The following is a 14,533-nucleotide window of genomic DNA, read 5'->3' as shown; positions in this document are numbered from 1 at the left end:
GGGGAAATGCATTCTACTAAAATTATTGCCGAGATCAAAGAGATGCCGCGGACATTATTCTCCAATATTCCACCGATGTCATCAGCAATTTGTAAAATCGTTACAGTGTATCGAATACTTTTATTGACACGCTTTGACATACAGAGATGCTTTAAAATATGTACATGTGGTTGTTGAGGTCAATAGAATGTGAAACGAAAGTTTACAAATTGTGTCGAGAAACAAAGCTTACATTGGAATAAAACATTGTATTTTAGAGAAGAACAATAAATAAAACGTTTCGATGACAATGTGGATGTCTAAAATCAACAGATTAAGAAGGCAATCAACAAATCTCGGGTATTCGAAAAAAAAAATCGAGCTTTGCCGCAAAAGTGCAAGAAAATGACATGGGGTCACTCGTATGACGCATTTTAAATAGTTCTAGTGTGACAATCTTGTCCAGTGCAAAAACAAAACTTATTCTGTATTACTTCCATGTCACGAGGCACATTATTACTTATTAGGTTTTTCACTGACTGTGTACAGAAATTTGTGGGGTCGGTAAAGTCCTTTTATGGACTTTACCGACCCCACAAATTCCTGTAAACAGTCAGTAACAAACCTAATAAGTTTTTTGATTTGCCAAGGACCTAAAGTTTGACATGTAAACAAACAAAAGTAATTCATAGTTTAGTTCTCTAATTTTTAACCTTCCTCGTCAGTCGTCTGTGCAAACCTGGATGCCATTGTAGGATCGTAATATTAAGTCACGGGCAAATGGGGGTCACTATATATTTTGGGGCCTAAAAATTAAAGGTATGTTTGAACGTTTGTGTAAAAAATCAGCTCAAATACCATTACGTCCGCCATGTTGCCGTATAAATTTTGACGCTCGTCGTGTAAAGAAATTTATAAGGCAATCACGTGACGCGAGTCATCCAATGACGTCGAGACAATTTAGTGCGAGGCAAAACAAAAGTACATTGCAAGATGACTAATGCGAAATGACGAGTGCATATATCCCAAACTTTCTACTAATAATTCTAATCACCTGTTATGCAAATTTTAAAGCAAAAATTGAATATGGCGGCTGAGGGCACTAGCAATCATTTAGCCTGTACGTGTTATCGTACAAGTAAGAAAGACATGATCACTATGTATATAATCCGACATAACATATTTGAAGCTTTTGTCTCCAATTTTATTAACATAGAGGACGCTGGTTGTACAGTATTTTTAAATGCAAATTCAAGTGGAACAAAATTGACAAAAATCCAAAGGGTAGTAAATAAATACTTTATGTGATCTGTAGTGAGATATGTTGCACTCTCTGCTTTCAACACACGATTTTCTTTGTTTTTCGTTTGGGTTTTTTCTTTTGTTTTGTTTTTTATTCAGATCTGCTAAGAATATCTGTTTGAATAAACTTCCTTTAAGATACACTTAATTGTAATTCACAAAAACTGCCATGACTTCTGCTGTTCCAAGATCTAAAATCATAAAAGCAAATTTAATTTGTGATCTACAATAACAAAATTAATGAAAGAAATAAAAAGACTCGTATGAAAAAAAGAGGTTTTAACAGTCTTTTGATATAGATCTTTATAATTCAATTGATATAATGTATAATTTACTGAAGTACAAACTTGTTTTTGTGTTAGCTTGTTTTACATAAATTGTAATAATTGGCAACAAAAGATAGAGTAAAGTATTACATAGATTACCCTACCTGTCGATCCGCCTTGATAGACTACAGAAGCATCTACCGCTGAATACAGAAACTGGGGTTTGTTGGGGACGTCGTTCCAGGGGCAACACGATGGTCCAGGATCCAAAACTATCATCCACCCTGTGTCCCCGGGGCAACCATTGTATTGTTTGTTGACAAAAAATGATCTTCCGCAATTAGAATGCCTTCCAATGAAAAGGTTGTACAGACAAACAAATGCAGAAAAGATGTTCATACATGAATTGAAATGTTGGATAACTTAGGATTGCAATGTAGTGTTTATTTTTTCCAGAAACGAAGTTCGACGTCTATCTGTACCTGGGTGTTTAATTATTTTTACAAGAGGCCCAATGGTTATATCGATCCATCGATAAATTATTAATTCAGTTTTATTATAATTTAATAAAAACTAATGGTACTGTGAGCAAGCTCACAATTGATATCCCCGCTAAGAAAAAAAAATCATAACGTGAGTATTTTTGCTATTATAGAAAATATTAGATGAATTTATTTCACTGTCCATTTTCTTTAAATAACAACTGCTTTTGCACTTTTTCTGCCAGTGACCTTGCCCGAATGACCTTGAATTAAGGTCATGCCACATCCTTAGGTCATAAGCAATCTTTGTGTGTAGAAAGACCTTCCAATGTTTCTCCATAAGAAAGATATGGACCGGACTCGGATTTTGCATTTTCTCTGCCAGTGACCTTGACCTTGCCCGTATGACCTTGGGTCAAGGTCATGACACACCCGTAGGTCATAAGCAATCTTTGTGTGAAGTAAAAACTCCCAATGTTTCTCCATAAGAAGAATATTGACCGGACACGATTGCACAGACAGATGGACAGACGGACGGACGGACGGACAAGGTGATTCCTATTATCCCCCCCCCCCCAAACTTCGTTTGCGGGGGTATGATAACACAAAAATTTAGTAGAATATATTTTGTTTTAAAAGATTTTCAAATTTTTCTTTACATATTCGTATGATCAAAATTAAGCCCCTTGTTGTTCCGGGTTTTCAAAATTTTTACCTTTTTTATTTATTTGTCAAATTTAGTTTCCCACTGTGGCCCACTCAATACCATGGATCAAGATTAAAACCATCGTTTTTACTCCCTGAGAATGCTTTCATACATGTCTCAGCCATTTAGGCCAAATGGTTTTTGAGAGGAAAATTCTCAATTATTTTATTAATTAGACCATTATGGTCGTGCCACCTGACCCCTGGGCATCATGATTAAATCAGTCTAGATTCTACACTACCTGAGAATGCCTACACGGGAGTTTCAGATTTTCTTAATGGTGTTAAAGTTGATATTTTAAAAAAAAATCTATTTATTTTTACCTCAAAATCAAACCTCCACTTTGGCCCTACCCCTACCCCTCCGGTCTTGATTTGATCTAACTTGATTTACACTAACTGAAAATGCTCCTACACAAGTTTGAGCTTTTCATGCTAAATTTTAGATTTTTTAATTACCAACACGTTTTCAAATATTTATGTTATTTCCCCTTGAAAGTTAACGTGACTCCTCACCTTTTCACACGTGAGTACCTTTCAACTAAGGGTAACAGGTTTCCTGAAAAGTGGCCAAGTTTACTAACAGACAAAAAAAATGATCAAAAGACCTCACTTTTGTGAGCAAAAATGAATTGTGAATAAAAGCTTTTATTCCATTTCATTTAAAATCCTATACAACTTTTGCTTTTTGGTGAATACCCTTGTAAATTATCCTAGATTGTACAAATATTTAAGAATTGACGTGTTTTATTATTCTAAGTGCTTATCAACATTCTTTTGCCAGCTTATATTTCAACTTTACACACAGCAAATACGTCACCATGCATGCTTATTGTTAAATGAATGACAATGTGTAATATGTGGAATATATAGTTCAAAAACATTTTATTGTATGTTCATATGCCTTTTTAGAATATGAAAAAACCATATCATAAATATATCTATATATATATATTTTTTCCTTTTGCTGTAGAGAAAATATTATGTATTCGGACATCAAAGCAGTTGTCTCTAGATAGCTTTTTGTTGTTGTCAGTTTTAAGATCTAAATACAAGAGCATTATCAATTCTTTGCTGTTAATTTGGCCGCAAGGATTTAACAATGTGTTATCAACAAACAATCGTTTGTTCAGTAAAATGCAAGCGTTTAAAGTGAATGGGATAGGGCATACCTCCTCCAATATATAAAGTCATAACAACAATAAAAGAAAAATGGCCCATTGTCAAGATTGCACTATTTTTCTTAAGGCTAAAGAATTTATATGAGTTCAATGTTCATTTTACTATCATATTTACAACATGAAAGTAAAGTAGCAAGGGAAAACTAAGATAAAAAATCACTCTATGTTTAGCGACAATAACAACATAATTGCTTATACAATGCAAACTTGCTCTCTCTCTCTCTCTCTCTCTCTCTCTCTCTCTCTCTCAACGAAGTTAACATTTAACTGACAATGATATTAAATTGTTAAAATCCCCGAATCATCAATGTTAACACAAATATGATCGACTCTCAGTCTCGAGGGAACCTGGATTGTAATACTGGTATGATCATGTAGCCTTTACATGTTTGTTTATCGATCAATGAATACAAAGATAATCATCATTTACAGGTCAGTTCACTAAAACATATTATTGTCTAAATAACTTATGTTATTAATGAAATCAATTTCTCAGTAATGATAATGAGATATTGAGAAATAATGAACACTATTCTGACATAATATTGTCAATACCTGGAAAATGCTAACCTTAAAGGGACGTGGACACGATTTGAAATCAAAAATTTTCTTTTCCTTTTTTATCAAAATATTGAAAGTAAACGTCAAGAGATACAGAGGTAAGAATTGATTGTTATGTAAACAAAGCTCGAGTCTTATAGTTTTTTACAAAAGATATAATGTAGAGAATTACCATTTCTTAGACAAAATGACATGTAAAAAAAACAATTTAACTAATTCAATATTTCCATAAATACTAATATCAACAAAATAAAGATACATTTGACTGAGACTTACAACAATACAGCACATATGTAAAAAATGACAATATTCAAGCCTTGTTTACAAAGCAAAGATTTATGAGCTCTGTATCTTGCTTATAACTTGATATTTGACTTTTAAATTTTGACATAGCATTATAAACGTCTATATTTATCAGTATAAACATTGAAAATGGAAAAATAAAATTTGAAAATTTTAAGTCAAATCGTGTCAAAGTCCCTTTAACTTGAACTTATATACATTTGTAGGGGAATTTCTAAACCCATACACGAAGGTTGCCATATGTTTGCTAAAACATTCTTTGAAACCACCAACATTCAGCATGTTCTATGGAATTTATTGTACATGTATTCCCATAGCTGACGGTTAATTAAGAGAGTTGTAAGAGAGTAATAGAGGAAAACACCTGAAGTAATCATAAGTCTTTATATACCGTATGCTTTAGCCGTGATTTTTTGGCGGGACACAAATTTGGCGGATTTGGGCCTACATGGTATATTATTAATTTTGGCGGAAATAGCTTTATTAAAAATCTACTGTCATTTTAATTAATAGCCAAGAAGTTAATTTACTTAAACATAATTCCTACGTCACCATCACAAGGTGGTAAATTCTGATGTCATACCCTGGCTTCACACACTTTAATATTTCCAACAGAAATGACTGAAAATACTGATTATATGCATGAAAAAAGTATACATTAACATTCAATTTTTTATATAGAAAGCGTTAATCAGACAATTATATGAGTCGATATTGGATCACACGCCTCCTAAAACAACAACAACTAGCACCCCTGACACGAGGGCTAATTACACACCTGAATAGGGAAAGGTGATATGGTGATTAAACAATTCACTTTTATTTATTTACATTAGTTTTGTATCGATTTTGAGTAGATGTACATTTGTATCTGTAACACTGTGTGCATTTGTGTGTAATTGTCCTTTTATATCATGCTCACAAATTTTGAAAATAAGAAATGAAAAAAACATGCTTTTTAATAAAATCTAGATAAAAAGTACTTAAATTTGATGGTCTTAATTTTGGTGAAATTTTTCAAACCGCCAAAAAAGGCAAAATTTATATCCCCGCAAAAAAACCCACCTTTATGGTGAGAAGTAGTAAAGTAGGTCAAAACAAATTAGAAATTTTAATAAAAGAGTACAGTACTTTTTATCAAATGTTAAGTCATATTTAGTTTTTCATTATTATTTGTCTGAGATTTAATGTGTCAATGTTTTTCACCTTTATAATTATAATTTGATCATAGACAAGCTTCTTTAATATTGGCCTGGTTTTCTTAATAAGTGTATTAAGTACTTTGCACCAAAAACCCCACAGATAATCTTGATTATTATGCAACGGACTACAAGAAAACGATTTGAATATCTGCTCTCAAAGCCATTCAAATGAGATTCCCGTTGTGTACACATTTATTTATCCTTAATAATACTTTATATTAACAACAATTCTCTCTTACCCCTCTATGGAGAAATAGTTGTAGATGGTCGATGGAGTAACATCGCTCCAGCTACTGTTCAGAATACGTGAAGAACTGAACCAGTCATTGATGTTCGAATCTTTCCCATCAAACGTTATAAACGCCACCTTAGATCCGTGCTTGTAAAACTCGATGGTAACCTTTTAATCACAAATGAGTAATTGTTTAACCCCGAAACTAGATACTCATTGGTCTCTGCATATACTTAGCGTCTAATTCAAACATTTTAACAAATGTCTGTTAAAAGACAAAACAGAACAAATATTACCACCATGTGTTTTATCTTATATTAAATGTTAACAATGCATTGGATAATAGCTATGGTCTTGTCTTATATAACAAACAATATTTGTTTTCAGAGATTATGATGGCAAGGTTGCCTTGTGGATGCAGCACTGAAGTGATATTTGTTTTACATTTACCTCCGTCATCGTATTTTCATATCCTTTTATTTAATTTATTTAATGTTTTTAAATGTTGCACAATGTTGAATGTCGCACAATGATGAATGTTGCACAAGGATGAATTGCAGAACTTATTATGTAAAAAGTAACGATTGGTTGATAATATAATGGTTACGATCTTTGGAAGTCAGTATAATTAGCTTGAGTAATCTACATATTTATATAATTACTTAAACCAGAATAATGTATGAAAAGTTTTCTGACAGCTCTGATTTAAACAAACACTAAACGTTCATTAAAAATTTCAGAAACAACTTGTTTTGTATTACCTTCAAAGTTAAGGATCTTGTTCTGAGAAGGAAAACTTCAATTGACTTTAAAGAACTCGTTAGATTAATGCCTATGTTTATTTCATGACGCAACGTCACAAGATGGCGATTTAAATGTTTTTTTTGAAATTGTTTTTATTGATGGATTTGTTTATAGTCTGTCCGATGTTATTGTTTCCGTCACATAAAGACGATTTTTAATTTAAAAACAATCAAATATTTATGAAAGAAGTACAATTATATCGATGAAAGAGAATAAATCCACGATTTATTTAACGATACATTATAATTTTTTTTCTTGGAAAAAATAATAGGAACAAAGATGAGATTTTTATACGAAGATTTATTACTGTTTGGAAGTCGGAATAACTCGCACAATTTTTTAACATTACCATAAGGAGACTTTTATGTATGCTTCAAAGCACAATTCCTATATATTCTTTAAGCGGTGTATTGAAACCTAACAAAGGCTTTTACAGAAAAAAATTGAATTTTTTTGTTTATACTTTTTAATGAAGCCTGAAGTATTTTACAAATATTGAATAATCAAACAAAAAGTGTATCCAGGATATTTAGGGACAAAGTATAATCAATTTCGCAACATTCGATTATTTCAACTATTCAACTATTCAAAAAGTGATATTTTTTTCATGAATGATAGATTTACATCTTAACCTGCTAAATACTTGGTTTATTAATTACTCCTTCATTTTTTCCGTATAAGTACCTGTCATCATAGATCGTTCGAACCATCATTCTTATATATATATATATATATATATATATATATATATATATATATATATATATATATATATATATATATATATATATATATATATATATATATATTCTTTAGCGACATCGGTGATCGATGTCGGTCTAATTTCTAAATAACCAAGTTAGAGAGAATAAACTAGAAACTCTTATAAAATAGTATTTCCTAGGATAAATTGACCACGAATAATGGACATTTAAGAGCGTTCCTTGAAAGCAGTAAATACTCCTTAAAAGCAGTAAATATATCGAAAATCTCAGGGCTGCCTGATCCAAAATGAATACAGGCTCACAATGAAGATTTTTGATCTTTTAAAAATGTCAATATCAAACACAATGTTTAAAGCATCCTGTTATTTACTCAGATCTGAAAAAAGTTCCATATTATCGACGGCTCCTTAAGCTTTAACATCAACCTTTATAATTTATTTTTTTGATTTGAAACATGGGGCCCAACTTCAGTGAACATTAAACAATATCCAGCGATGAGATTAATGACGAATGAATTAACCAATTTACAGTTTGTATATCCACTGTACTAAAGCATAAACCGCTCTATTCTAATTCTCAAATAAATCGGGTAGCAATTGAATCCATTCCTTTAATTGATCCAGAAACATTATCTGGGCATTATACTTTTAAGAAATGATAGGGGTACTCGGAAAAACATACTAGTATTGAAAAAATGACACGAGAGTAGCTTTAGATAATTGTATGCTCACCCTTAAGCCCTTTTCACAATTGGCGCACGAGCAGAAGCGACCAACTATTCATGCGACCGAAAAAATTAGATATGAATCGTTAATTGTTGCCGAAATAATCGCATATGAAAAGAGTATTCGTATGAATTTCGCATGATCTAAGCGAGTGTTGTGAGATGTAAACGCATTGAATCTTGCGATATATCTTGCGTCTGTATGCGACTGTTGTACAATGAAAACAGCTGTTGAAGAATAATACAATAGGAACGCGCGAGAGACTAGGTGATCGGACGATTGAACGTGCGCCAATGTGATTGGACGTGCAATTATGCGTTCCATGGTACGAATGATCGTGCGAGTCAGAGGGGTTATATACACCGCCCACATTCAGTAGACATAGCTGTAAGCGAGAAAAGATGCCGCCCAAGAAGATATAGATATGCAGCAGCATTTATTATTAGGCCCTATACCTCAATATGATTATTCTATTATATCTGACAGTGCGATGTTATAGGAATGAAAAAGCCGATATGAGCTTACAATGTAGACAAATATGATTAAATCAAATATATTTAATCAATATGATTCTCTTTATATCTCAGAACCAACTTAACTATCTATGATTTATGAAAGAGAAGTGAGACAGTTACATGGGAAATCAAACAATCACAAAGTTAATGTTGCGACTATTGAAAAGTCAAACATGATTAGAAATCAACGTATTTTGTGAATTCATATGTTGCTTGGTATAATAAAACGTTTATTGCATTAATGTTCAGGGAATATGAAGATTTATTCCCCAGAAAAAAAACAAATTTCTCTCGGGCGAAGCCCTCGGGAAATATGATTTTTCTTGAGGGAATGAAAAAGCCGATATGAGCTTACAATGTAGACAAATATGATTAAATCAAATATATTTAATCAATATGATTCTCTTTATATCTCAGAACCAACTTAACTATCTATGATTTATGAAAGAGAAGTGAGACAGTTACATGGGAAATCAAACAATCACGAAGTTAATGTTGCGACTATTGAAAAGTCAAACATGATTAGAAATCAACGTATTTTGTGAATTCATATGTTGCTTGGTATAATAAAACGTTTATTGCATTAATGTTCAGGGAATATGAAGATTTATTCCCCAGAAAAAAAACAAATTTCTCTCGGGCGAAGCCCTCGGGAAATATGATTTTTCTTGAGGGAATAAATCTTCATACATGTATTTCCCTCACCATCATGCAATAAATGTATATTGTAAATTTTGTTCTGAAACAGACATACTTATACAGGGTATATATACTAGTACCAAAGCATGGCATATTGAGGCTGATAAGTCGTGCAATGATAGTAAAACGTTGCAAGATTACATGAGACACGTTGAGCAATAGTCTCACGGTCACAAAACACATTCATAAACACCAGTGTTTTTTACAAATCGTGTATCACTTTTGTGAGTACACAAAACAATGTAAAACGTTCAAACTAATGTTCGTGCGTTGCAATGCGATAATTTGGATCGCGTTCGGTCGCGTCTGAATAGTGTGCATGTTCACTATTCAAAGGAGACTTGATGCGCCCAGTAAAACGTATGCAAGGAATGCGAGAGCTCGTGCAACGAAAGCGAGGGCTCGTGCAACGTGTGCGAGAGCTCGTTCGAAGCTCAAAAATTTCGATCGCAAAGTGCTGTGAAGTGGTCGTGCGCCATTTGTGAAAGGGGCTTTAGATCACCAATATTTAAGAAACCAGCACATGTTAAAAAGTTCACTGGGGTATAAACTTGGTTGGTCACGTGATCAAATTCTATAAAGCTCAAATGGCTTCACAGAAGATTTGAGCAGACACCAATCAAGTTCAATTCCAGGTGAACATTTTAACATTGTTATCAATTTCGTATATTTAGGCTCAAGAGAGGCAACTTGTTCAGAACTATTTACATAATTTAAAATATTGCAACTTTCAAACGAAAAGCGCATGCGGTAACCATTGTAAGGGTCTTAAATAGCCCACATAGAATTGAACTTTTGTACTAATCTAAATATTTATTAAGGAAATATGTTTTCAACGGTTAATATAGAAAACTGAACATATTCACTATTCTATAAGTTCATATAGAGAGACGTATTTGCAAATGTATTAAATGTGATAACCATTATTTAAGTATTATCTAATTAATTGTCTATTGGTTAGTAATTTAAAAGATTGTAAGTTCAGGTTATTGGGTAGTCTACGTAAGATACCAAGTTTACACAAAGAACCATAACTTAAATGATTTTAACTTTGCTGTATGAACAATAAATCATGATTTACTTATGTTTCCATAAATCAAATGCAACCCAATGAAACACTAACCACATTGGTTGTTACATTCCCCTAAATGAGGAGAAAACAGAAGGTCCGCAAATTGGATATTGGAATCGATACAGATTAGATTGATATAATGTTATTCTTAATGTGCAAATCTTCCAAAAGAAAGTAGTGCTATACTTTTTGAAAATTTCTGTAAAAGAATTACAACTATTATAAGCTACTCTTAATTGTATGATATCATTGCAAGTCTGGAAGTTAAGCAAATAATCCAAACTTTTATATTAACTGCATTTAATAAATGATAATATTTGTTCCACTTTTACGTTATGTTTTCACTGATGATGCTACTATTTCATCCTTCTATATAGTAAATTTGTTTCAAATCCAAATTAATAGCAACTTTTGACGACAAAAATGTTTTGATTTTATGATTATTAGAATGAGTTAGACGGTACAATCATCAAAGATTGTTAATTGCAACCATTGAGATATGCGCTCTGTCTATCCAAAAAACACTTCTTGGCAAAGGTTGACCATGGTTTTCGAGGGGTGTCAATTTCAACAGTTATCCTCCCAAACAGGCACTATTTATATTATTATACTGAATGTCTTAATTTAGTGTAAATTTTACTGTTTTTATATAGAAATTAAGTGAATTCTACGGCGAACCGTACACGCATGTAACAATTCGTTGTGTTACTCGTTGCCAATTGTGTTGCCAACGCTGAGGGTAATAGTACGGATTACCAACTGCCTTTAAACCAATCAGATTTCAGCATTTAACATGAATGTAAAATAATACATAATACTGAGTTGCAAATATCATTGACTTCAAAGTTCGATAGTAAGAATAGCCTGTATAAAAAGGAGTACATTACTTGAAAAATGGAAAGACTTTCCCAGAGGTCCACCCGTGGATTCCGATAATGCGAAGAGCATGACGTGGTCTCCATGGAAATACACGTGTCCTGTGCGGTTGGAGGAAGGATATTCCCTTGCCAGGTGTCCTTGACACTCAGCCCAACTCCCGGGGTAGCCCGGAACATTAACTCATTCTGGAGAACTGATATAAGATAGAAAGTAATGACAATCATAGGGAATTTAAATCACGCATTACAGTGTATACAATTTATATGCCTCATCTATTGACTTCCGCGATGTTTTGTTTCTCTCAAAATCTTTTTTAAAAATATATAATTTTACTTACCTAAAGTTTTAAAACCTTAAAAAATATTATGTATAAATAAATCTGAAATACATATATCTTTTTGAAAGAATCAATCAGTATTATACTGATACCGGTCACCGGCGATTAAGTTTTGTTACCGTTGGTCCTGACGAACAACGTCCAAGTTCCGTTTTTATCTACCAAATCCCCGTACCCGTTTGAACCCAGAGTGTTTATTTCACAGAATCTGTCATCTCGGCGAATGTTGACGCTATAACAGTTTTGGTATTGCAAGCACCTCACACAACACTCTGAGAAATGACCACTAGAAAAAGTGAATGAAGTAAAGGGATTTCTGACGCGATACCCCGAGAATCCTTTAAAGAGACTTGTATAAATTAACTCTTCCGCAGTGTTCATTGAAAATAAGACTGCAAGAAATAGATAGGACACTACAAAATGTATAATGTTAATCATAATCCTGCTAGTAAGTACGCCGCCTTGTTAATGTAACGTGTCTTGTTGACTGTCCCTTCCTGTATCGGCAGCACACCCTGGTAACTGCCTACCTGTGTCAGCAGGTCGAAGAATTTCCCTAAACATCAGAATAACGCCGGGTGTTGTATTATCTAGTCATTGATAGAAATGGATTGTTTTTATTCTTTCCAATCGAATCATCATATATGTTCTTGATTTCTTGTCGGTAACTAAACGTGGTCAAAAGCGAAATCAATTATGTTTGCAACGCTCTGGAGAATTTGTAATTGAAATCAATGGTCTAATCCCAAAATTTGTGCAAAGATTGACATCATAATTTCAAATAAAAATACATATTGAAAAACTTCCAATGCATTTGCTGCGTTGGAAAACCATTAAAAATATGTTCATATTTCACAGTTATTTGATTGCAATTAGTTGTAATTATTGCAAACCTCAAATTCATACCTGAATCTTCTTTCGCATACTTTGAAGAATATAAGTTTTCATATCCTCATATCCTTAGTTGTATAATAAAAGTAGCCATTGTTCAAACATAGGGTAAACATATCTGAACTTTGGATGTATTTGTGTCCTATTCAATGGTATGCTATGTCTCGCATATATTAATTTTAACAGACTTTTGGGATTAGCACTAGCCATGAACATATGGAGTAAGTGACAAAATATAATACTGGTTAAGTGACCGTTTTTTAAGTCAAACAATACGAATGGATGTAAAATACGCGGTTGTATGATTTACTGCTTCAAAGTTTTGATTTAATCGTAGAATCATATTATAATTTTTAAAGCAAATTTTTCGCTTTAACACATCGTAAGCATGCATGTTATAAAAAATTTAAATTAACTATTTCCGACCATCAGACATGTTCGATAACTCTATATTATCCTGATTTTTTTTTATTCGTACGTATACCATGAATTAATTATTTAGAAAAAATAAATGTCTTCTACTGTTAATATTACGATCAGTTTTACAACAAAATGCTTGGCTTATTGGATCTACAGAGATCTAGCACAGTTAAAGGGGTTCGAGCCACCAATGTATTGATACAAACTTTTTTACGGCAAATTTTCAAAAGCTTTGTAAAATGCATGGATACCATTGATAAATTCCTTTTTAATTAATTTTTTTATAAAGTTGGAAGAACAAATAACATTTTTATGATGAAAAAAAATCATTTCAGGCTGAGGGTCGGAGAACCTTGTGGTTTTTTGTTTGAGGTGAATCTCGACATTCACAAAGTATCAACAACAAAAATGCAGTACGTTTAGTTACGCTAAAGGAAACTCAATTAATCTGATATACAGTTTTCTTTAGTATATCAAAACTTGGCAGCGATAATAGAAGACCAAGAGACCCATGTACGATTTAATTGCCCAGTTCTTGAAATAAAAAGAACTTTGATGATTTTCCTTCTAATCTCAGTCCTTCTTTGTCAAATCACAATAAATCATGTATTTTAGCATTAGGGTGAGACTGAGATCAAAAGTAAGCTCGTCTATGATTTTGGGTCACACTGTCGGATTTGACCTAACTCTGACCAAAGCAATAACAATAGCTGTTCAACACAAAATCTCTCTCTCTCTCTCTCTCTCTCTCTCTCTCTCTCTCTCTCTCTCTCTCTCTCTCCCTCTCTCTTTTTTTTTCTGAGATAATTTTTCAACTTACTCTGAGACATCAATATTTTTTTATGAAGTCAGTTTGTTAAGTTAGAATTCAAGATTCATTAATGTTAACACAATACCTATATTAACAACGTCAATTTTGAGTCTCTATAGGGAGTGTAATGCTGGTTTAAGTGGTTTAATGGAGTTATATCGTCGATCAATGTATACAAAGTTTAACAGCAATCGCAGTCTAGTCACTATTTGAAACGCATTTCTGTCTAAATAACTAATGCAATTATCAGTGATAATTACGAGAAATGTCAATATATAATGAACATCATGCATTCAGTGACAAAATATTGTCAATAAATTGATCAAGTGAACCCGTTACTTAACCTGACAGTTTACTTAACAACTCTTTGACCCCCGTTCCTCTCAGAATCCGGTGTCATTAGTCCTAGCGATTGTCATGCTGGGGGCCCTGTATAGATTAT

At 32.7% G+C, this 14,533-nt stretch overlaps 1 protein-coding gene across 2 annotated transcripts; it reads right to left on the bottom strand.

Annotated features, from left to right (window-relative positions):
• Positions 1-1,161: 1,161 nt before the first annotated feature.
• Positions 1,162-14,500, bottom strand: LOC128169064 (uncharacterized). Of its 2 annotated transcripts, none has more exons than XM_052835228.1 (5): positions 14,436-14,500; positions 11,641-11,825; positions 6,221-6,381; positions 1,712-1,896; positions 1,162-1,472 (listed from the first exon to the last, which is right to left on the bottom strand). In XM_052835228.1, the coding sequence occupies exons 2-5, from the start codon at positions 11,806-11,808 to the stop codon at positions 1,426-1,428; spliced, it is 561 nt and encodes a 186-aa protein (XP_052691188.1). In that variant the 5' UTR covers positions 11,809-11,825; positions 14,436-14,500; the 3' UTR covers positions 1,162-1,425. The 2 variants fall into 2 exon arrangements, with proteins under 2 accessions (XP_052691188.1, XP_052691187.1); XM_052835227.1 differs by lacking the exon at positions 14,436-14,500 and adding an exon at positions 12,089-12,634.
• Between the last annotated feature and the right edge of the window lie 33 nt (positions 14,501-14,533).

Source organism: Crassostrea angulata, unplaced genomic scaffold, assembly GCF_025612915.1.
Source record: "Crassostrea angulata isolate pt1a10 unplaced genomic scaffold, ASM2561291v2 HiC_scaffold_92, whole genome shotgun sequence".
NCBI classification, from domain to species: Eukaryota; Metazoa; Mollusca; class Bivalvia; order Ostreida; family Ostreidae; genus Magallana; species Magallana angulata.
This window is presented reverse-complemented; position numbering and strand designations above follow the sequence as displayed.